At 47.8% G+C, this 22,415-nt stretch overlaps 1 protein-coding gene across 2 annotated transcripts in view; it reads left to right on the forward strand.

The window, feature by feature from the left end:
- Col22a1 (collagen type XXII alpha 1 chain) overlaps positions 1-22,415 on the forward strand; it is a 254,572-nt gene that overhangs the window by 71,645 nt on the left and 160,512 nt on the right. For both annotated transcript variants that reach the window (XM_021251585.2, XM_087187298.1), the window contains exons 8-11: positions 3,004-3,084; positions 4,192-4,308; positions 8,063-8,107; positions 9,187-9,249. In XM_021251585.2, the coding sequence (XP_021107244.2) occupies positions 3,004-3,084; positions 4,192-4,308; positions 8,063-8,107; positions 9,187-9,249 (306 nt within the window). The remainder of the gene's footprint in view (positions 1-3,003; positions 3,085-4,191; positions 4,309-8,062; positions 8,108-9,186; positions 9,250-22,415) is intronic.

Raw genomic sequence — 22,415 nt, forward strand, 5'->3', positions numbered from 1 at the left:
CTCTATGTGTCTTATGGGCCCTGTTTTCCTTGGTCTCCGTCACAGTCCAGTGAGTCCATCTCACACAAGAGTAAAATGAAGTTCAGGGGATCTGCTGACTGAGAGCAAAGCTGGGCAGAAACTCCGACTCCACCTTGTAGATCCCAAGCTCCAGGCTCTCTGCTGTCCACCACTGATTTCCACATGGCAGCCAGCAAAGGACCACTGAGCCCCCAGAACGAGGGGCCAAGAGAGGAGCTGCGACTGGGGAGCCCACCCAAGCAGGGGTGCAGCCCAGAGCTTCTGAGTGTGTCTCTTCGGGGCTTTCAGACAGGAGTGGGGAGCCCAGGGCTGTCAGGAGGTGGGGTCCCTGGGCTTCAGGACACAGAGAAAGGATTGGGGTACAGAGGAAGGGTGGGACATCAGGCAACAGAAAAGGGTCCCTGCTGAGCCCAGGCAGACTGTGTTCTGCCCCATCCTGACTCCTTGCCCCTGCTCTTCCAGCTCTGTCCTTGTAGCCTTGCCAGGCAGGCCAGCCCTGTGAATGGATGTTTGCTGAGGGAGAAATCAGGGGGTTTCTTGCAGACCAGACTTTCTCGAAATGAAGATGATGTATTCTGCCATTTTCTCCTGTTTCTGGGCTGGTGTTTCTGCAGGAAATGAAAGACGGATGAACAGAACTGTGACGGTTTCTGCAGAACAGCATCAGTGGGGTGAGGGACTATGCGTCAAAGGACACGTTATTCAGGCAGGAAGCAGAGGTCATGGGGGTGACCGCACACCTCACAGTGTGCTGAGAACTCGAATCCAGTGTGTCCCCGAATCCAGCGATTCAACTCAAGTCCATGGGGTTGAAGTCGACTCTGCCACTAATTCTGTGCCTATGCCGCCTCCACCATGTGTCAGGGGCCTTCCTGATACAGAGCCGATGTTCCTGCAGAGGAATCAGATTTTCAGAGTGAAGGAAGAATCACACAATGATGTGTCCCGGCAGGTGCTCCTGTGAAGAGGCACAGGGTGGTGTTGGAGGGACAGGACCCTGGGCCTGGCTAGTGGTGATGAGGTGGGAAGTGGGCCAGTGGCAAAGGGGCGGACAGGAGAGCAGAGAATGTGAGCCAGAGCTCAGTGTGCTCCAGTGGTCTGGAGGTGAGCTGCAGCTGCATGAGCAGCCTGAGTTGGCCAGCTCTGGTTTAGTGTGGTGCTGCCAACTTCACCTACCTGCTTAAGACAGCAGTGCCCCGGATCCCATCTCTGCTCCCAAGGACTGGGGGTCCAGAATGAGACACACAGGCATCAGTCACCTTACAGTCTGCTGGGTATGCGGATGTGGCTGAGAAGGCAGCCTGGGGAGCTCCTCTCAGCAGTAGCTGGAGGTGTATTGGTTATTGTGGCTGCATAACAAACTGTCCCACCCCTCTCCCAACAAAAGGGGATGGATACCACAAACATTTATCCTTCCATAGATTCAGGAATCGGGAGGTGGCTTAGCTGGATGGTTCCCACAGGTCTTCCAGGAGGGCATCGAGTTTTTGGCCGGTGCTGCAGTCATATCAACACTTCAGCAGGCCTGAAGCATCCACGCAGCTCACTCTGGGGGCTGCTGGCAGCTTTCTGTGGGTGACTGAGATGATCACCTCTGTTCCTTGCCAACTGATTTTTGGAAGACGCCCTAGTTAGCCTGCGTACAATCCCATCCATGGAGCCATTTGAAATGGGGCAGCTGGTGTCCCCAGGGTGAGCGATGAGAGGGAAAAGGAGGAGGGGGAGTGAGAAGGAGAAGGAAGGAAGGACACCAAGTAAGGTAGAAGACAGGCTTTTTATTACCTGGTCTCAGAAGGGACACACCATTGCCTTTGTCATAGCTGATTGTTGTGGTTTAGATTGAAAATGAGCCCCCAAAGTCTCCTGTATTCAGAGGAGGGCCCGTTGGAAGTGGTGTGTCACTGAGGCATGTCTTTGCGTGGCATATCTTCCTACTTGGCTCCTCCCTCTCTCTGCTTCATGGCTATTGAGGGTAAGCAGCTTTCCTGTGCCATGCCTTTCTACCGTGCTGTTTCTGTCTTGGAGCCAGCTGACCATGGACTGCACCCACTGATATCCAAGCCAAATAAAACTCTCCTCCTTTAAGTTGTGGGTGTTGGGTGTTGTGTCTTAGGGATGGGAAAGCAGACTAATATACTGACTCATCAGACGCCAGTCACCAAATCTATGCTGCACACATGGGGAAGGGAACTGAGTGTCCCGAAGAAAGGTGTGTCAAGGTATCTGAGGATCTATTTCAAAACCAGCCACAGAAGGGCACCTGAAGGTGGCGTGGAGATTGTCCCTTGTCCCACATGCAGAGGTCTGGATGTGGGTGCTGCATATTGCTCTATGTGTTACTGGGAAGTGGGGTGTTGCAAAACACAGGCCCAGAGTGGGGAGAAGACTGGGGATCAGAGAACCAGGCTCTGAAGGGCTGGAGTGTCCCACCGAAGGCTGTGTGTGTAAATGTGTGTGTGTGTGTGTGTGTGTATAAATGTGTATGTGTATTAAACACCTCACCCCTGTAAATTTTCAGGGTTTTTTAATGTTTTAAATGTATAAGCTTAAGAAGCAGTAGTATTAAAGGTGTGGTAGTAGTGGGTTTTAATCTCGGCTATCTTAAGCTACTGTGTGGAGATGTCCAGGGAGGTTGAAATATGTTCAGCATTCAGAGACGAGTGCCATTGTGTCACTGAGGAAGTGTGTTGCCTGAAGTCACTGTGACGTGGAGGGGGAGGAGCATGTGCCCTTGTGTGTGGCTAAGGGCAGAGAGGAAGGACATGTAGGCTTCAGACCATGCCTGCGCATCCCCCGCACGCACAGAGAGGGGGATTGAGTAGGTCATGGGTTGGGACCCTATGAAGTCCTGCAAGGGAGAGCAGCTGGGAGGCACCCCAAGGAGGAAGTAAGGGAGTCTGACACCTAGAGGGCCTGTCTGACACCATGGAGGCTTTTTCCAAGTCCCCAAAGCTCATCCTCTCTCTCCATGTTCCTTCCCAGTTCGACCTGCAAAGAATTGTAATTTACTGCGACTCCAGACATGCAGAGCTAGAGACTTGTTGTGACATCGCGTCTGGCCCAGTAAGTAGATTCTTGCACAGAGAGGGTGGGAGGGGTTTGTATGAGCTTCGGAGGGTGGAAGGGTGTCCAGGGCTTAGGAACAAGCAAAGTTTGGGGGCATTGGCTGTCAGAGTGTGGCTTGAAGGGCAGTCTGGTGGTCATGCTAAGGTTGCACTGGTGTGAGTTGCGGGGGGCCGAGTGAGGCAGGTCCTCCCAGAGGCCTGCTGTTGTCTGCACCTCAGCCAGGCTGACCTGAAGCTGATGGGTCATGTGATAAGACTCAGCTTTCAGGAGCACAGGAGGCTAAGGCTGGAGGATGTCCCTAAGGAGGGACCAGTGCTCGGAAGAGGGGGAGGCCACAGTGCCCTGGCTGGGCTGCCAGACAGGAAGTTCAGTCATGCTGGCCACTGCATGCAGGACCTGTCCCACCCCCACCTGGGCCTCATTCCCATCCATTTCAGCCCTTCCCCACTTCTACCCTCCACCAAAGCCTAGCTCCAAAGCTCACTAGGAAGATGAGCATTACCATCGAGCCCACTTCCCAGAGATGAGGGGTGGAGTCTGTGTGCAGTGCTCGGCTGGTCCAGGCCCCTGGACACAGGAAACACATAATAATGGTTCCCACCTCAGCACTTAGGGAATACTGGTATACAGTGGGTCCTGGGGTATGGAGTCCGATGGACCTGGTTGTGGAGAGAGAAAAACAGGAAGGAGAGGAGGAATGATAGATGGTGGGAGAATAAAGAGAGAGGGAAGAGGAGGGGATGCCAGGTGCAAGAGCCAAAGTGGGGTATTTCCCATGTTGGCTCATTAGATCCTGATGACCTTAGGAAGAAATGACCCTTGACTCCATTCCACAGTGCTGAACATTGAGGCTCATGGTTAAAGAGCTGGTCAGTGTAGTGGCTGAGGCTGTGCTGGCCAGGCCCATTTTCCCCAAAGCCTTGAGGAGTTAGGAACCCACTTTCAGACATGACCTGCCCTCTTACCCAGTATGCTCAGAGGTCCTCGTGGCCTGGGGTCTGGTTTGCCTGGCCAGTTTCTTAGAAGCTTCAGAGATCCTGCCCTTGCCATGGAGTGGTCATTGGGTGAGCAGCCAGATTATGATTGACTGACCTTTCCTTCCAGTGCCAGGTGACCGTGGTGACAGAACCTCCACCTCCACCCCTGCAGCCGCCCACTCCTGGCAGTGAACAGATTGGGTTCTTGAAGACCATCAACTGTTCCTGCCCACCTGGAGAAAAGGTACTGTCTGGGGTGGGAGTTTCCCATCGTGCACCTGGTCTGCAGGTCAGGATGCCCTGGGCTCACAGTGTCAGTTCAGAGCACCGTTCTTGTTCTTTGGTCCTCCTGTTTCTTGATTTTTGTGCACAGTGGAAGGGGGATGCTTAGGCATGGTACTAATTAACATTTTTTCCCGAAGTTAATGATATAGTCCTGAGGTTTTTCTGGCTCTTACTTGTTATTATCTGCACTCAAGTGCAATGAAATCAAACTAGACTTGGATTGTGAATAAGAATCAGAACAGAGCCATGAAGGACAATTTGGAAATGCCCTCCAGAAAGGAACCCACCCTCCCCCTTCCCTTCTCAGTGTTGCTTTAATTAGCCAGACTCCATAATCTAAGTTTACAAATGTTTTGTGTATTTGTTTCTAAGTTTAAAATGTGTGCATTTCTTCAAGCATGACTGCTGTCTTCTATTAGACAGAATTAAGTGTCCCATTGGGTGCCTGGGGCTGTCACCGGTTTGCTTTTCCTGTAGACCAGTGGTCCTTGATGTGAATAATGGTTCTTCACTGCTGGAGCAGAAGTAACTTAACAATATGTGCGAGGATGACAAAAGGTAGAATTGTGTGGGAAAGGGTTCTTTAAAGTTCCCTTGGACCAATGTCCCCAGGCTCCTGACTTCCACCGTGCAGCCACACCTGCCTCCTGGTCAGTGCCCGTGTGCACAAGGGACGCAGCCACTCTGCCAGGACAAGGGGCACATGAACCACGTGTAAGGCCATGGGTGATACTAAGTGGAGCAGACACATTTCCACGTGTTGTAACGCTTCTCCTTTGGGAAGATGTCCCTGCAGAAAGAGCCGCCCCATTCCTTCTTTCCTCCACTCTGCTACTCTCCATGCTTTCCCTCTTTTCCTTTCCTTCTTCTCAGAGAGCCGGACTCTGGGGAGACAGGGCCCCTTCAAGGAGCTCTCAATCAAACAAGGTTGCCCCTTCCTGGCCTAGCTTGCCAGAGGCCAAGCCAAAAGCCAGCCTAGCTGTGTCCCAAGCTAGGGCATTTTTGAGCCCGTAGGTGAAGTTCTGGGTTAGGGAAGGAGCAGGCGGAGGAAGAGGCCAGGCCGTGTGCGCACTGATGCTTGCACCTCAGCTTCAGTCTGTGCGTGGGTCCCCCATGCCAGTGAAGTCACAGAAACGGCTGTCTGAACTCAGATCTTCCAGAATCCTTTTTTTTTGCTAGATGTTCAAGTGAGGAGGCCAAGGGCATGGGGAGGTTTGTGTCACCAGTCAGTGTGCACACAGGCAGGGTATAGCCAGAGCCAGCTCTGCCTAGAGCCAAGCCTGTGCCATGGGTGGGGCCTGCCTGCCACTCATGTGGTCCCTGGCAGGGACCTCAAGACAGCCGACCTGGATCGAGCAGGCCTCCTTTTACCTTTCCCATCCATCTTTCCACTCTAGCTCACAAAGCCCCAGCCTCCACTCTGGCCACGGTGCATCAGGACCTCTCCACTGCTTCACTGCTGCCTACCTGCTAGCTCCTTGCATCCCTCCTGGTTGGTCTCCAGGCCCAGCAAGGATTTCTGGTTCCTTTGAGGGGCCATGACTTTTCTTGCCTTGTCATTTGCCTATGCAGCGCTTTCTGTAGAAATCATTTTTTCCTGCACTTTGGCTCCTTCACCTGGCTGATACCTGCTCTTCAAAGACATGGCCAAGCAATCTTGTGAAACACAATATTATTTCTGTGATTAACCTACTGTTTTCCTCCTTTCTTTCTTCTCTCCCTTACTTCTTTACTGACTTCTACTATTCACCATCTGTCTATTTATTCAGCACCTGGTATTTCCTGCCTCTGAGCATCCATCTGCCATAATAATGACCACACTGGACTGAAATGTCCCCTTGCTTTGTTTCCATAAACCCTTAGTTCCAGATGGCGAAGACAGAATCTTTCCATGTCTGTATTTGTGGCAACTACTACATGGCCTGATGCAGAGAAGACCATTACGTGATGGCTGAGTTGATGGATGTGTGGGTCGGGGTGTGAAAAGGTGATGGATTGTCTGGTGGATGGACAGATGGGAAGGACAGGGCAAGCAGCACATCCTTTCTTCCTCTAGGAGGAGCAAGGTCCTGCTGTTCAAGCTTAGCAATCAGCCCGTGCAGCCTCAGCCCCGCAGCCTGGGTGGCATTGCCCAATAGCCCATCATTCCTATTTCTGACCGTACACATTAAGCACACGCTGCTTGCCTCAGTGTGACACAGGGACTTGAAGTCAGGTAGGAAATAATCCTTGAAAGCCCTAGAGTCTGCTGTGTGCCTAGGGGCCCGAGTGCTCTGAGGCCTGCTTTACCCCAGGAGCTTAGCACCAGGCCAGCCTCGGTGCCTCCCGGCCACAGGTGGGCAGCAGGTCGCCTGCTCCCTCCTCCCCTTGTACACAGTCAGGTGAGGTTAGCTTTAAAACTGCCTTGCCGAGCAGGTGGCATTTGTCTCTCCCCCTGCATTTCTATAAAACCTACATTCTAGGGCCCAGGAGTTCTCTGCCAGAGCTCCAACCACAGCAGACTCTTTGCCAGAGGTTTAAATCTTCTACTCAATTTGCAAAACATTTCCATTTTTGGAGGATATCCACATGACGTCTTTTGGGTCCTTGTGTTCATCTCCATGACCAAAGATTGTGATGAGCAGGAATGTGTTTGAGACGTTCCAGTGGACACTACAGAAAGTCAAATGCTCAAAAAATTATTATTGAATTTTAAATATATGTTTTCCTAGAGCAGCAGTAAAATGTGTAGCTGTGACCAAAGCAGCTCATGGTTAGAGGTGAGCGCACACGTTGAAGTGGGTGTAATGCCACTTTTTTTTTTTTTTGGTACCGGGGATCAAACTCGGGTCCTTGCGCTTGCGCAGCAGGTGGCAAAACCACTGAGCTAAAACCCTGGCTCTATAAAGCCACTTTTCTGCATTAATGCCCCAATACTTACACATATAAAATCCTGCCTTCTGTTTACAGTGTGGTGATATTCATGGGCTGCCACAACTTCCAGATCCTACTTCGAAATCCAGTAACAAGATCTTTTGTCCATTTGCGAAACTCAACACTGTTGACATTTAGACATTGCTTATAGTGGGGTTGTGCTTTTAGTATGTTATAGATATCTGGACCAATAGTAGGCAACAAAATTTTCTTTTCAATTGAAGTAATGACATATCCAGGTTAAAAACTAGGCTGCGAAAAGAATTTTGTTTTTATTTCTTTATTTATATTTGATATTATAAAGTTACAGTCACGCATGTTTGTGTGATAACAGCTGACACTGCAATATAGGCACACAGTATGGAAGGAGAAAGCAGAGCTAGTTAATACCATTGCCTCAGATACTTATGCTTTCCTCCTCCAGCCCTAACCTGTGCCCTTCGACCAGTGCCTCCCCCCTAGTACCACTCTGTCATCCTGCACTCTGCCTCTCTGCTGGACTTTCTCACTTCTAGGCATCAGCGAGGATGTGCGACATTTGTCTTTCTGCTCCTGTGTGTTGTTCTCATCCTTGTCCTGTGATTGGATATCTGGAGGCCGTACTCACCATTCCTGCGTAGGTTTGCCTTTCAAGAATGAACTCCTGGCCATCAGCAAACTCTGTGTCCAACTGCCTGCTCAGCTCTTGGCTCATCCAAGACTGGCTTTTGAGCATGAAGGTGGATCACCAACTCGTGGGGGAAAGAAGGAAATGGTTGAAATGTAGGCTTACTTGTTTCTTTTTGTCTCTCTTTCTATAGGGTGAAAGGGGCTTTGATGGCCCTGTGGGACTCCCTGGTCCAAAGGTCAGTACTGGCATGCAGAGGGGTCCTTTGGAGCTTGAGCACTGCTTGCTCTGCTTCCACTGTCAGAGCAGTGGTGGATTAGAGGGCTTTCCTGCCAGCGTTTGCCTGGGTGCCTATTGAGATGCTTGAGTAAGAGCGAGGGCCATAAGGTTGAGAGACTCTGCTCAAAATACAAGCAGGAGAGGGCCACAATTGCTGGAGCCCAGGCTTAGTTTGCTTGCTCCAAGTTTAGCCCTCTGTAGTCACTTAATTCTGCATCAGCCCTTGCAAACTGATGTATTCCAGAAACTTTTCAGGGCTCAACATTTAAATTTTATTTAAATTGCATGAAATTTTTGTACAAAAAATTGGGGAAGTTGCTAATCGTACAGAGCCCAGCTCCCTTTTGGGACCTTCATCCTCAGGTCAAGGGCAGCCTCCTTTGCTCCCTCATGCCCCAGGTAGTATCTTCTCCCATCCATCTTTTGATCTCAGAAAACTGAGAGCTGGGAGGTAGCAGTCACCCATCGTCACTGAGTGGGAGAGCTCAGTGTTAGCGCACAGCCCTTGACTGAGTGTGGTGGCGGAGACGTCTAAAGACAGCTGGGCCTTTTGCCTCCCCTCCCTGCCTTCCTCCTTCCTTCCCTTTCTCTGAGCAGAATTCTCTCAGCCACGCTCTGCTCTCCCTTCTCTCCTTGGCTCCCTCCCCGTCCCTCCTCTATCTCACACTTCCTCCCTCAACTCTCTCCTGTTCCTTTGCTAATTTTGATTGCATTCGCACACCATTATCGTTAGGGGGCTGCTGCTAACGTCCAAGCACTGAGGTTGGCACAGGGGTTAGAGGATGATGTAGAAGGGTCCTCGAGTCCCTGAATCTGCTGGTACACGCAGACCTGTGCGTAAATGCATGTAACGTGAAGGATAATTTGGCCCCTCCTTCTCATCCAGAGGGGGGACGTATACCCTCCTTAAGCACGTGGCAAGGATGACATCAGCGACTTCTAGGAAATGGGGCTGAGGTTGGCTGTGGGCAGCCCGTGAGAGCAGGAATTCTATTGGAGGACATAACCTGATGCTTGTCTATGGTTTTGTCCCCACAGGGAGACATGGGAATCACTGGGCCAATGGGCAGTCCTGGACCCAAGGGAGAGAAAGGGGACACGGTGAGTCATCTCCAACTGGCAGGACTGTGTGGCTGATGTGGGAGACTCAGCTCTTTGCCAAGGGGTATGAAAGGCCATCTCCTTTATATGAGCAGGGGACAGCTACTGGATATGGGCCTAGTGGCTCTTTTATCCCCTGCTGCTCCCTCTGAGAATCAGCTTCCATTGTGATTTCCCAAACTGTTCATTTTATGCCATCTTCTCTCACTTGCAGATTCCACATGCTCTTTCCTCTGCTGGGAATGACCTCCCCTCCATTCATCCTGTTGTCTCCTGACACCCCTTCCTGCCTCATGGTGGGTCAGGAAAAAAGCTAGGACAAGTCACAGTTCAGCTTGGGGGTTATTTGCCACCTACAGATGGATAACCTTTCCGTTAACAGATTCTTCATCTGTAAAATGGGGAGAATAAACAAGGTGTCCAGTGGCGTTATGAGGATTAAGTGAATGGATATGTGCAAAGAGCTTGGAACAGCTCTTATTTCTGTGACAGTCACCTGGCATACACTCTCACCCTGCTGTCCAGCCCAGCACCATGCAGCATCAATAACACAAAGTTGCTGTCAGGTGGACCTTGGTCACTGTCACTGGCATCAGCTTCTAATGACCGTGTGACCTTGGGCAGGTCTCTTAACCTCTCTGAAGCCTTCCCCTTATTTACCACATTAGCAAAATGGAGATTATAACAACGGCTTTGTTTGCAAAATGCAATGTTATTACATTCAAAGAATGAAAGGGAACAGGTCTTACAGAAGTAAAGAAAGGTATGGTAATATTTCATACCACATATAATCAATAAAGGAATAGAACATAAAAACAAATGGAAATTCTGCAGCTTAAAATTAGAATAACTAAAATTTTGAAAGCTTCTGAAGAGGATTTACAGTAGATTTGAACTAGCAGAAGAAATAATCACCATTCTTGAAGCTAGGCCAGTAGAGCTCATGTACTCTGAAGTGCAGAGGGAAAAAAATGAAAAAGGAACATCAGAGAAATATGGGGACTACCAAGTAATGTGGGGACTCAGAGGAGAGATTTGGAAGGATCAGAGAAGCATGCAAAAAAAGGCTGAAGATGTCACCAATTTGGTGAAAAGTGGTAATCTACAATTCCAGATGTGCAATAAACTCTTAACAGGACAGGAGACACACACTTAGACATACACTTAGAAAAATCCTAATCAAAGTCCCGAAAGGCAAGTAAAAATTAAAAGCAGAAAGGGAAAAATGATTCATCCTGAGCAAGGAAGCCTAGTAAGGTTAATGACTGATTAGACATCAGCTGTAATTGAAGCCAGAAAGCAGTAAAAGGAAATGTTCAAAGTAAGAATTGTAACAGTGCACTGAGGAGTGTTTAACAAATACACATGTAACATGCAGGGCAGGAATAGCTACAAAGCAGGAGGAGGACACAGAGCTAAGGAGGGGTATGTGTGTATATCACACTGGAAGTATATTTTTTAATAAATCAAGTAGACTCTGGTAAGCTAAGATGTATATAAGCCCTAGAGCAATTTCTAAGATAACTCGAATTAGGTAGTGAAAATATCATTGAGAAAATTAAAATGTTATATCAGAAAGTACTTACTTCCACAAAAAGAGTAGTGGAAGAGATGTAAAAGAGAAAACAAGGACACAAGAAACAGGAAGCAAAAAAATAAAATTTATATATATATAAATAATATTATGTATGAATGTATTAAAGCAACAAAAAAACAGATTTTTTTCAGACAGGATATGAGACCAAGATCCAACTAAAGTCTAGCTCTTTACATTCAGAGCTAGAAAGAAAGGGCTGGGGATATAGCTCAGTTGTAGAGACCTTGCCAAGCATGAGTAAAACATTGAGTTCCATCTGTAGTGCTAGGGAAAAAAAGATATAAATTTTTGCAAGAAGATTGGAAAATACACTTTTTGAAAGTACAGAACATTCAAGAACTCAGGAGTGATTAATGTCAGATAAAATAGATTATAAATCAAAAACAGTAAAGAGGGACATCTTATTATGATGATAAAGCAGTCAAACCTCTAAGAATGTGTAACAATGATAAATACACAAGCATTTGGCAGCAGATCCCAAACACATGACACATATCTGACAGGATGCACAGGTGAAATGGATGACTCAGTCATGATGGCCAGAGATTTCAATTCCTTGCCTTCCAGAAAAGATGGGAACACTGACCAAGTGCAGAAGAAGGACCCTCTGGACATTGTTGGTGTAGAGAGGGTCAGCTGCAGTGAGAAGCAGTCTTGCAGGTCTAAAAAATTTGGAATGTGGACTTACATACAGCAATTTAATTCCACACCTAGGTATATACCCCCAAAATGCATGCATCTGGTCACACAAAATGAACTTCATACACAAATGTTCATAGCAGCACTAGTTTTGACAGCCCAAAGAAGAAGCAAGCGGACAATGAAAGGAGCTGTATCCATATACTGTCAGATCAGTCTGCAGCAAAGTGAAGTTTTGCTACGTGGCGCAGCCTGTATAGACCTTGAAAAGACTTTTCTAAGTGAAAGAAGCCAGTCACAAAAGGCAGTTATCCTCTGCTTCCATTTATAGACAATATCTTCAATAGGACACCAGGCAGGTTACGGTTTGATAGGGCCAGGAGCAGAGGAATGAGGAGTGACTGCTAGTGGGTACAGGTTCTTTTGGAAGTGATAAAAGTGCTTTAAAGTTGATTTTGGTGATTGCCATGAAACCCTATAAATATATTAAAATTATGAGTTAGACACTTTAAATTACAAGGTTTATATATCATATCCCAATAAAGATGTTACCAAAACCAAGATCAGTAAGTGTAATATTGAAATATTGGAAAATTAAATGAAATAATAGTCATGAGGATCCACATTTGACAAGTGATAGTGATGTCTTTGGAGGCTTTGGGCAGAGTTGGTGAGAAGCATGTGGTGATTTGGGACGCAGGGGATGCCATGCCCTGGAGATGCTCCGTAGTGACCCTTTGTCTCCTGCTCTCCTTTACCTAGGGCAGAGGATCTTTTGTCCAAGGCAAGAAGGCTGAGAAGGTTAGCACCTCCTCTACTGTGCTCCTCCAAGCTCAGGGTCGGGACATCAGTTTGTGGGAGGTGTGTGCTGCCATCTTGCTACCTGGTGCAAATGCGTGCAGAAAGGAGAGGTTCCCTGGGCCATGGGCCCGGTCCCAGTGTGACCTCCCATGCTCAGTGGCCGAAGCTTGTGTAGTGCTCAGCAGGATGCAAAGGTGGAGACAGGGAGCAGTGGTTAGCAGAGGTGAGGCGCATGGTCCACCTCTTTGGGGGTTCATGGCATATGTGCTGGAGAGGTTGACACTTGATTGTACCTAGGGAATGGGGCTCCGGGAGCACTGCAAAGTGGGGGAGAGCAAGAGCAGATGTAGCAGAGAATGCTGGGTTCGGTGTGGCCCATTCACCGTGGTGTGGTTAGAGATCAGAGCATTTACTAGCACTCAGCACAAGTGGGACACAGAGCTGGAGAAGTGGTCTGAGGACCACCTGGCAGGAAGTCAAATGAACACGTACTTCAGGGGGAGCCACTGAGAGGGTTTGCATGGCCAGCATGTGGAAGATGCCCAGACAGCAGGTGCCAGGCTGATGCCAATCTTTGAGGGGGAATCTGGGGAAGTCAGATTACTGCAGAGCACAAGGCAGGATGGAACTGATGGTGGAAGCAGGAGTGAGTGGGCAGAGGACTAAACTGTTCTCTCGGAGTATGAAAGTTACTTTTTTTTTCCATCAGTGTAACAGGCACAAGGGCATTCAATCTTGGGAAATGTGGGAAGCCCTTTTCAAAAAGTGACCCCCTAAAGAGAAATGTAAAGCAAAGAGACACTTTGAAAAGTGCCGCTCTTCACTCACTAAAGCTACTGTAAAAAAGCAAAGCAAAACAAAAAACTCCCACCTCTGGGAGAGGCAGCCACCCAATTTAGTGCACATGGATGTCACTGATCTCATTAGAGTACAATGACTTGTAGCAGTGTAGCACTGCCCCGTGTGTGAGTGTGTGTGTGTGTTTGTGTGTGTGGTGTGCTCCATGAAACTGCAGAGAAAACACCCTGTGAGGGCCTCTTTATGTAGTACTTTCAAGCCTGGATTTACTTTATAAAGAAACATATCAGGGTATGCACAGGTACATTTCCATGTGGACTTCATAAGTGAGCCCACAAGCTCACTTATTACATGTGAATAATTATTATTATATGTGAATAATTTATAAGTGGAACTAGAAATAATACTGGGCAGGGACAAAGAATACAGTATGTTATTGTACAAGTGCACTATGACACAGCACTCAGAGGTGCAAAAAATAAAAACAAAATTAAGAGATTAGTTAATAGAGCACACAGATAATATTCTGTCCCTTTAAACCATATTGGAAAAGGTATATACAGCATGTCCCTAGGTGTGTGTGTGTGTGTGCGTGCATGTGCATGCGCACATGTGTGGGAAAGAAGAAGAGACAAAGGAGGAAATGAGAGAAGTAGGGAGGGAAGGAGGAAGGGAGGATGGGAGAGAGAGATGAAGAATAAATATTAATTCAGCATTAATATTGGAGACTGCCTTATTCTGTTGTCAGCCACTAAGTCAGTCTGGGTGACAAAGCTGCGAGGGGAGAGTGTTTCCTCCCTCACACTTCCTGTGGCTTCACAGATCCCAGCACATGCGCCACCCCTCCTCGGTAGAAGAACAGGCTAGGCCTGGGTGCTGCCTGCTCCAGAGTGTGCATGGTGTGAGGGAGAGCACGCCGTGGCACAGCTGTGCTCCAGGCAGCCTGGTGTCTCCCCACCAGCCCCCTCCTCTCACTCTGGCATTGCTTTTGAGCCCATCCCCTGATACCTAAAAGTGGGGCTGAGGACAGCCACCCGCTGTGACTTCTGTGTGGTTGAAAAGCAGGGAATCTGGAACTCAGATGCTCAAATGCAGCAGCTACTTTCTTGTTTAAATGTTTGCTTTCCCAGTTTTCTTTGATTGTAAGAGCACCCTACATATCCCCCTCCTAACAAAGGGTGTGAGCAACACACTTGCTGACTACAGGCGTGAGGCTCCTTGGCCCTCTCTAGAACTTATCCTGCTTCACTGAAATTCTGCTTCTTCTGATTAGTGATGTCCTGCTTCCCCTTCCCAGCCCTGAAAACCACCTTTCCACTCTGTTTCTAGGATTTTGACCTTCTATGGGCTTCATGTAATGGAATCATGTAATACACATCTTTCTGACTCAGGCTTACCTTACTTAGTGTAATGTGCCCCATGTTCAGCCATTTTGTTGCAAATGGTGGGATTTCCATCTCATAAGGAGATGAGGCATTCTACTCTACATATACCACATTTTCTGTCTCCACTCATTTGTGGGTGACACTTCGATGGTTTCCATATTTTGATATCATGACTGATGTTACAGTGAACAGGTGAGGCTCACCTTGGCATCCTGATTTCAGTTCTTGTGCATTAATCCCCTGAAATGGAATGGCTAGATTGCACAGTGGTTCCATTTTAAATTGTTTTGTGGAGCCCTTTACTGTTGTCCGCTGTGGCCGTGCCACTTTGCATCCCCTCAGCAGTGTTCAGCAGCTGCTCTCATTTGCTCCTGGCATGCTTGAATTTTGTGTGCTAAGCAATACTGTGCTTCTGCTGTCCCGTCCTCATGTTCCTCCTAGACCAGCTTCCCTCTAAGCCATGTCTTCTCCTCACAAGGCCAGGGAGGGGCTGACAGACTCCTCTCTCCCCGCAGGCAGTGGTGCCAACTCTGCTTCCTTAGTTCTGGGCAAGCTCAGGATGGGCACCATCCCTTGCTTCTTCTCCGAAGCACAAAGTTACCTTCCCAGGCCCCAGAGCCCCCTGCAGCAGTGCATTCCAGAACTCCAGGGGGTGCTCTGCAGGACACAGATTGGCCACAGGCCTCCTGCACAGACTGACTTTGCGGCTGTCCTTGGTTGACACATTGAGTTGGACTTGCCAGGGTCTGAGTCTAGATCCTTCCACATAGTTGCTGTGCAAATCAAGTAAGTCACTGCCCTGTCTGAGTGCCCTCTCGCTCCTCTGTGTGTGTTCAGAGTGCGGGAAGTATTTTGAGGGGCGTTAATGGCAATGCATTTTGGGGGATAAATTTTAAAAACTTAAATATCCAGCGTGCATTTTAATCACCATAGCAGTTGCCGAGTGTGCAGGGAACCGAGCTTGATGGGTCAGAGATTGTCATACTCTTATGCTGGCTGGTGTTCATCTTCTTGGTATTGGCATGAGCCACAGTGAGATGTGTCCTGGCCCCTCTGAGTGCCTGGCCCATTGCTCAGTTCAGTCCACACTTCGTCTACTCTCACTGAGACAACACTCCAAGGAGTGCCAGCTTCACAGAGGGGGAGAACATAGGTCTGAGGTGAGCTGGGCTGCTCAAGGCCACACCTAGGTGTCTTGGAAATCCAGTCACTGATGAGTAGTAAGTAAGGGCAGGCTGGAGAGGTGAATCAACTTTCTCTTGCAGCCCAAGACACTGAAGCTCAGAGAAGGTGAGTGAGCAGCCCAAAGTCACACAGCCGAAAAACTGCTGGGGAACTTGGCCTCCTGACCCCCACACTGCCTCTCCATGGTATCCCCATCAAATGCCCCCAGACCGTTCCTGCTGCTCCTGTCCAGGGGTCCTGAGACCTCCAGCAACAGCAAAGTGGACCCTAAAAGCACATTTGGATCAACAGCTCAGTGCTTAGCCTTTGGATAAGGGGTAAGAACAACAGCAGCCATCTAAAAGTCCTCTCTTAAACATGTTCATGAAATGTATATGGAAATAGACACAACTGCATAGAGCTTGCGTGCTCAGATCTCACCGTGTGGTGTACCAGGAGAAAAATAAGTCAGCAGAAGCAAGGAGCTTGGCTTGTGGACTCACCCACAGATGAAGTTTGGGTCACAGCAACATGGGTTTGTCGCCTTTCATGGTTTCCTTCAATTCTTAATGGGACCCTAAGCCTGACAGTGATACTGAGCAAAGGCTTCCTGCCCGCATGCATAGACACCAATACTGTGGTGTCAGATTTTGCAAGGAAAAAGAGCTTTGTTGACTGCTAGCAAACATGGAGACAGGAGTACAGTCAGATCTGTGTCCTTGATTGGTGGGTAGTGAAGGAATTATGTGTGTGTGTGTGTGTGTGTGTGTTTGCAGTCTTGGAGGTTAAACCCAGGGACTTTGCACTAAGTTACACTGCCAGCCCTTTTTACTTTTCATTCTGAGATGGATCTTTGTAAGTTGATAAGTTGCCCAGGCCGGGCTTAAAGTTGTGATCTTCCTGCGTCAGCCTCTCAGATGCTTGCACCATGCTCAGCTGCAAAGAAATTTAAGCAGCACGGAGCAGAGAAATGTAGAGGGCTGATTGGTTGTAACTGGCAGTCTTTGTAGACAGTCTACTTCCCATATGCGGTGCAGTAGGAACTTGTGAATAATCCTGGCCTGGCCTGCAACTGTTGAGAGCATCCCTCACTTCTAGTCAAGGTGCAGTAGGCCCTGTTGTCATCCCTCCGGTTCTGCTCATCAGTGACTTTTAGTTGTTCCAAGCTCTCAAGTCATTTTAGATCTGATCCTGGGATCTACACTGTGTCCTATAAACAGCTTGAACAGTATTTAGGAGCAGGGAAGTTGCTGTTTTGTCGCTTAATTTCAACCAAGACGAAGGCAAGTCTCTGAGGCAGATATCCATGGCTGTTTCACCTACTTGGGGCCTCATCTTCTTCGGCTTTGGTAACACATGAGAAGAGGATGCCAGGACCCTATGAAACCCTCTGAGTGTTATGAAGTCCTGGGCAGGAGAGCCTTTGGGAAGGGCTTCACCATGAACCTAGACAAATAAGGCAGTGATGACAAGAGTAAGGCAAGAAAACCCAAGGCTGTCCAGATGAGGTTCAGAAGGGAGGGAGGAGAGCCAGGCTTCTTGCTGTATGCCAAGGTATCTGGCTCCTCAGGCCTTGGGAAAGGAGGTTTATGCACATGTTTATTCCCAGCCAGCCCTCAGGAGTCCTTGTCCTCTAAAGGACTGAAACTGGGCAGAGCATCGCTGCTGTGCTGCAGGGGATCATGAAGTAGTTGAGTTTTTAGGACAGGGTGCTGGGAGGGCCTCGGGTCCTGGGCCTTCTTTGACTTAAACCTGCTACTACTTGAAACGTGCAAATGGAGGTGAATTCCCATGCAACCTCACAAGGCACTGCTGTCACGCTGCTCTGTATTCCTTGGCAGGTGAAGTCTGTGTGTGGGCACACATCTTCCCTGTTCTGTCTTGTGAGGCCTCAAGTGGCCTTCCTCAGTGTTTGTCTCTTGCCAGTTCTGGGTGCATCTCTCCCAGGATGCCCTCAGGTTATTTCTGTCTCCCTGTCATCCAGCTTTCTTTCTCATACATCCATCATCTCCCAGTGCCTGTTTCAATCCTAGGGACACCTCTGGTCAGTTGTCCTTGAGGTGGCAAGCACCAAACCAGATGGTTCTGTGGACATTGTCCTTATTCATTCCTCCCAGTGTGTGTGTGTGTGTGAGAGAGAGAGAGAGAGAGAGAGAGAGAGGGAGGGAGGGAGAGAGAGAGCGAGCACACCAGAGTGAGAGCTAGATTTGCTTCATTTCACAAAGATACAGAAAGAGGACGAAGTTATTTATAATTAACCCTGGCTTGTTCAAAACAACAAAAGCACCTTTTGAGGGCCAGGCACCTTGTTAAGGAACTGCGGAGGAATAGCAGAGTGTGAGACTTACCTGTAACATATTCTCCTGGGAGTAAAGGGGAGGCAGGGGAAGAGATGGGGATGAACAGTCTTAGGAGAAAGTCACTGTGAGCACAGTAAGGCTAACAGGATGGAGCCAATGACTGGCAGAGGTGCTGCCACTCAGCTCCACTTCTCCTTAGGGAGGACTCTGCAATGACGGTCAGTTCTGGTCTCATAATGACACTGCTCTGATTCCAACAGGATGGGCACACCTCACATCATCCACACTTTAAGAGTGGATCCTTTTCACTTTTAGGAGGCAGGTCCAGTTTGAAATTGGGAGATAAGTAGGGTTCTTGAAGGTAGAATCAGGCTGCAGAGCTGAGTGGGGAGAGAAGAGGAGCTTTGCTACGTGTGACTTTTCTTCCCAGTTCTTCCCTTTCAGAGCAAGGGCCAGGAAAGAGCTTATTTATCCATGAGATACTTACCCACATCAGTGGCACTGTGGTCTGAATGCTTGAGTCACTTCAAAGTTCATCTGTGGGATCCTGCTCCTCTTAGTGATTGAATGAGGAGGTGAGGGCTTTGAGGGTGACTAGGTTATGAAGATGGAGCCTTTCACAGTGGGCTCAGTACCCTATAAAAAGGGGCTATGAAAGAGGCTCAAGAGTGATCCCCCCATCCCTCCCACTGCATGAAGACACAATGAGAAGTTGTCTCTATGATCCAGGAAGCAGCCCTTTCCTAATGCTGTATCTTCCTATGCCTTGATCTTGGACTTTCGGCCTCCAGAACTGTGAGAAATACACTTCTGCTGTGTATAAGTTCCCCAGTGAAAGGTATTTTGTTATAGCAGCCAAAATGTATCAAGACAAGTGGTTTCTGGTACAGGCAAAACACAAGGCATAGCAAGGAGCAGCAGACAAACTTTTAATTTGCTGATTCTCTCTGAAAGCATTGGGTGAGGGGATTAGCAATGGCAGCCATGTAGAATCCATTGGCCAGTGCTGGTGATTTTATCTGGGATGGTCTGGTGTCTTTGACTGAAAAGAATGTGCCATGTAGTAGAATGAGCTATGACATCAGCCCTTGTATGAGCTCCTAATATGTGCCAGCTACTCAGTTGCTGAGTGTCAGCTTCCTAAGACTCTGAAAAGGGGCTGGGTCATGTCTAGGTTCACACAGCTGGTGAGTGACTGTGGCTCAGGCTGGGCCTACCTGATGCAAGACACAGACAGCAGAGGAGAGGTCCTCCACTCCACCACTGCATTGGCCACTACCATTCCCTGCTCCTCTGAAAGTAATTCTTGTATCGGGGAATTTGGGACTCTCAAAAACCACATTCTGTAACTTACAGGGATCAACTTATTTTCTGAAAAGCCTGTGCTGTAGAGCCTCTGAGCCAGAAAATGTAAACTCTATGTTTGTCTTTTTATGTGTGAAATGCCTAAGACCATTTGCCTGTAGCTCTGGGTCCTTTCTCTTTGCTCACAGCTGGCTTAATCAGCACCGTCCCCACCCCCCCATCTCCTGCCCTTTGCTATGCACTTATATGCATTATTCATGATTATGAAGTTGGATAAATTTGGTTGAGTACCTTCTATTTTTTACAATAAGTAAAGGATTTAGGAGGGAATTAGTTAAGCTTTCTATGTCCTACGTAGGTCCAGAGAGTGAACTCCTAATAAAGCAGCGCCCGGTGCTCTGTCCATGGTGCTGAGAGAAGTTTTGGGGAAGTTTTGCGTTACCAGATCTCAAAACCAGTGCCTACAGAGCTGGAATCAGGAAGACAACATTTTTTTCCCCTCCAGGTTTGTCTGACACTTGGTTTCCTGCCAAGTATAATAGACCAATTAAAAGACTAGGAACTACATACAAGAGACTGGGAACACATATGGGAAAGGTCCATACCAGATGACTAGGCTAAGTGGTCCAAAGAAATGAGAAGTGTGGACTCTGGACACAAGATGACTGGAACCAGAACTTGACTTGGGCACTTAGCAGCTGCATGACATGGAGCCACTACTTAACCCCTATAACCTGACTTTTGTCATCTGTGAATTGGCAAATATATTAATACTCTCACCTCAGAGGGTGGTTGCAAATGAGCTAATGAGAATAAATGACTTATATTTGTAAAAAGTGCTCATAAATTTTAAGTATATTAACCATAGCACCAGAATAGTGTTTCTTTTCTTTTTACACTAAGTGATGTCTTCTTTTTTCTCAGTATTAATGATGTCTTATCCCCTGAGGCTCCCAGCAGCTGCAGAGTGTCTCATGCCTCACCCTCATGCCCCACTCCAGGAGGATTTTGGCAGCTCCCAGGGCTTCAGGAAGCCCAGAGAGTGTTCTTAGAAAGTATGGTCCAGCTGGGTAGGTGCAAACGTCCTTTCCTTTCCCAGTTCATCTAAACTAATTCATAGGGCATCTAAGAATAATGAAAGTACCTAGTATTTACAAGCACTCCCTAACCGCGAGGATTCACGTACATGCTATTAAGTTTAACTTTTGAGGCAGATACAGTAAATCCTCGACTTATGAGCATTCAAGTTGCAAACTTTCACAGATACGAATGGACCTCACATTATGAGTATTGGTAGGTGCAAACAAATTGCAGAAGTAGCTTGTGTGTCTGCTGGACACTGTCACAGTTGTGCTTCTGTGTGCTTACTGCACAATAGAATAATTTCAGTAGCACAGTGTTTAATCAGAGCTCAGGATGTGCTGAAGCAAGAGGAAAAGCAGTGGTGATGTAGAGGGGACTGGTAGGAAGCACAAATCAATATACATTGTATATTTGAATCAAAGGTGCATAAGACTCACTTTGTTAGACTTAAAAATGAATTCAACTTTTCCCAGAATGGAAGTTATTCATAGGTCAGGGACTTACTGTATCATTTTTATTCTTCAGGTGAGTGGTAAAGGGATCAGGCACTACTGGTGATTTTACTCCTCTGAGTAGCAGAAGCAGGTTTTGCGTTCATGTCTGCCAGCTTCCCAGATTTTGTCTATCTGTACTGGGAAGTGCTTCTCAGACTTGAGCCAGCATGCAGAACACCTGGAAGACCTCCTGGTGTCTGAGTCAGCAGATCTGCAGTGGGCCCAAGAAGTGGTCTCTATAACAAGGCTCCAAGTGATGCTGACACTGTTGGCCCAGGGACCACACTTTGAGAATCATTGACCAGATAATTCCTAAGACTCTATCTAACACACCTGCTGTGCCTTACATCAGATAGATAAAGAATGAGATGAATGTAGCATCTCTAGAAATGTATGAACATCCTTATCAACATTTAGATATAAGTCATGGTACTTAGTTAACTGAGAACAAAAGGAATATCTGTTCTCTTGTATCTTGCCCAGTGATGTAACAGTATGACCTCGAAGCTCCATTGCTAGTGTGTGTACATGTGTACATGTGGGTGGGTGAGTGGGGGGTAATTTCCTGCCAGATATTGCCTCCCATGAGCTCCAGATGGGATCATGGAGACAGTGAGTTTGAATGTGGGGGAGGGGAGGCCGCAGGTGGTAGAGAAGTCAGAGCCTGACTTGGAATCGAGCCTCAAATTGGAGTCACAACTGCTGTCACAAAACTGGGAAGGCACTGCTGCTCTGAGCCTTAGTTTTCTTCTGTAGTGTGTTTCATACACATTATTTATTGCCTTCCTAGTAACAGCCCGAGTATGAATTTCCTTTCTATAGGTGAAATATGAAAGCTTAGAAAGTCTGTTCAAAATGACAGGACCTGCTGCCTGCTTGAAATTTCCCTCCATGCACAGCCTTTCCGTACCCTGGGACCAGGGGTGCTTTACCTCTTGCATCCCTCCTTCACGTGGATGGAGCTGAGACACGGGAGAGGAAACGTCTTACTCCATTACTGATGCTGCCACAGAATGCCTTAGACTGGGGTAATTTGAAAGTCACAGAAATTTCTTGCTATGGCTTCTGAGACTGGGAAGGCCAAGGTGAAGATCGGGCAGAGAGGATGCCTGGTCTTGGCTTTCTGCTTCATAGATGGCCACTCGGTGCTGTGTCCTCACATGGCAGAAGGGGCAAACAAGTTCCCTCTGAGTGCTTCCATAAGGGCACTGATCTTCGTTCCTAAAAGCCCCAGCTCTAAGACTTTGCACTGGGTGTTGGATTACTACAGACCAACACTGGGGGACATAGATATTCAGGACACCATAGGAGGTGAGTCACCCTGCTGAGACGCCTTCCAGGAGTATCCATGCACATGTACATCTCCTTCTTTCTTTTTGGTTCCTTCCTTTCCTCCCCCCCTGCCCCTCCCCCATATTCATCATGGATACTTAAGTATGTGTATTCTCTCTGAAGGTCTTCATATGTCCGATCTTACCAATTTCAGAGGAAACTAGATATTCTCCCCACTCTTTTTACTGACTTTCCCCCATGGAACTATTTTTTAAGTTCTTACTAAGATACAAACAACAGGCAATTTTAATAATATTTTCCAGTGTGC

This window comes from Heterocephalus glaber, unplaced genomic scaffold (assembly GCF_053883595.1).
Source record: "Heterocephalus glaber isolate CG9 unplaced genomic scaffold, H.glaber_assembly_v1.0 deba00000281, whole genome shotgun sequence".
Lineage (NCBI taxonomy): Eukaryota > Metazoa > Chordata > Mammalia > Rodentia > Bathyergidae > Heterocephalus > Heterocephalus glaber.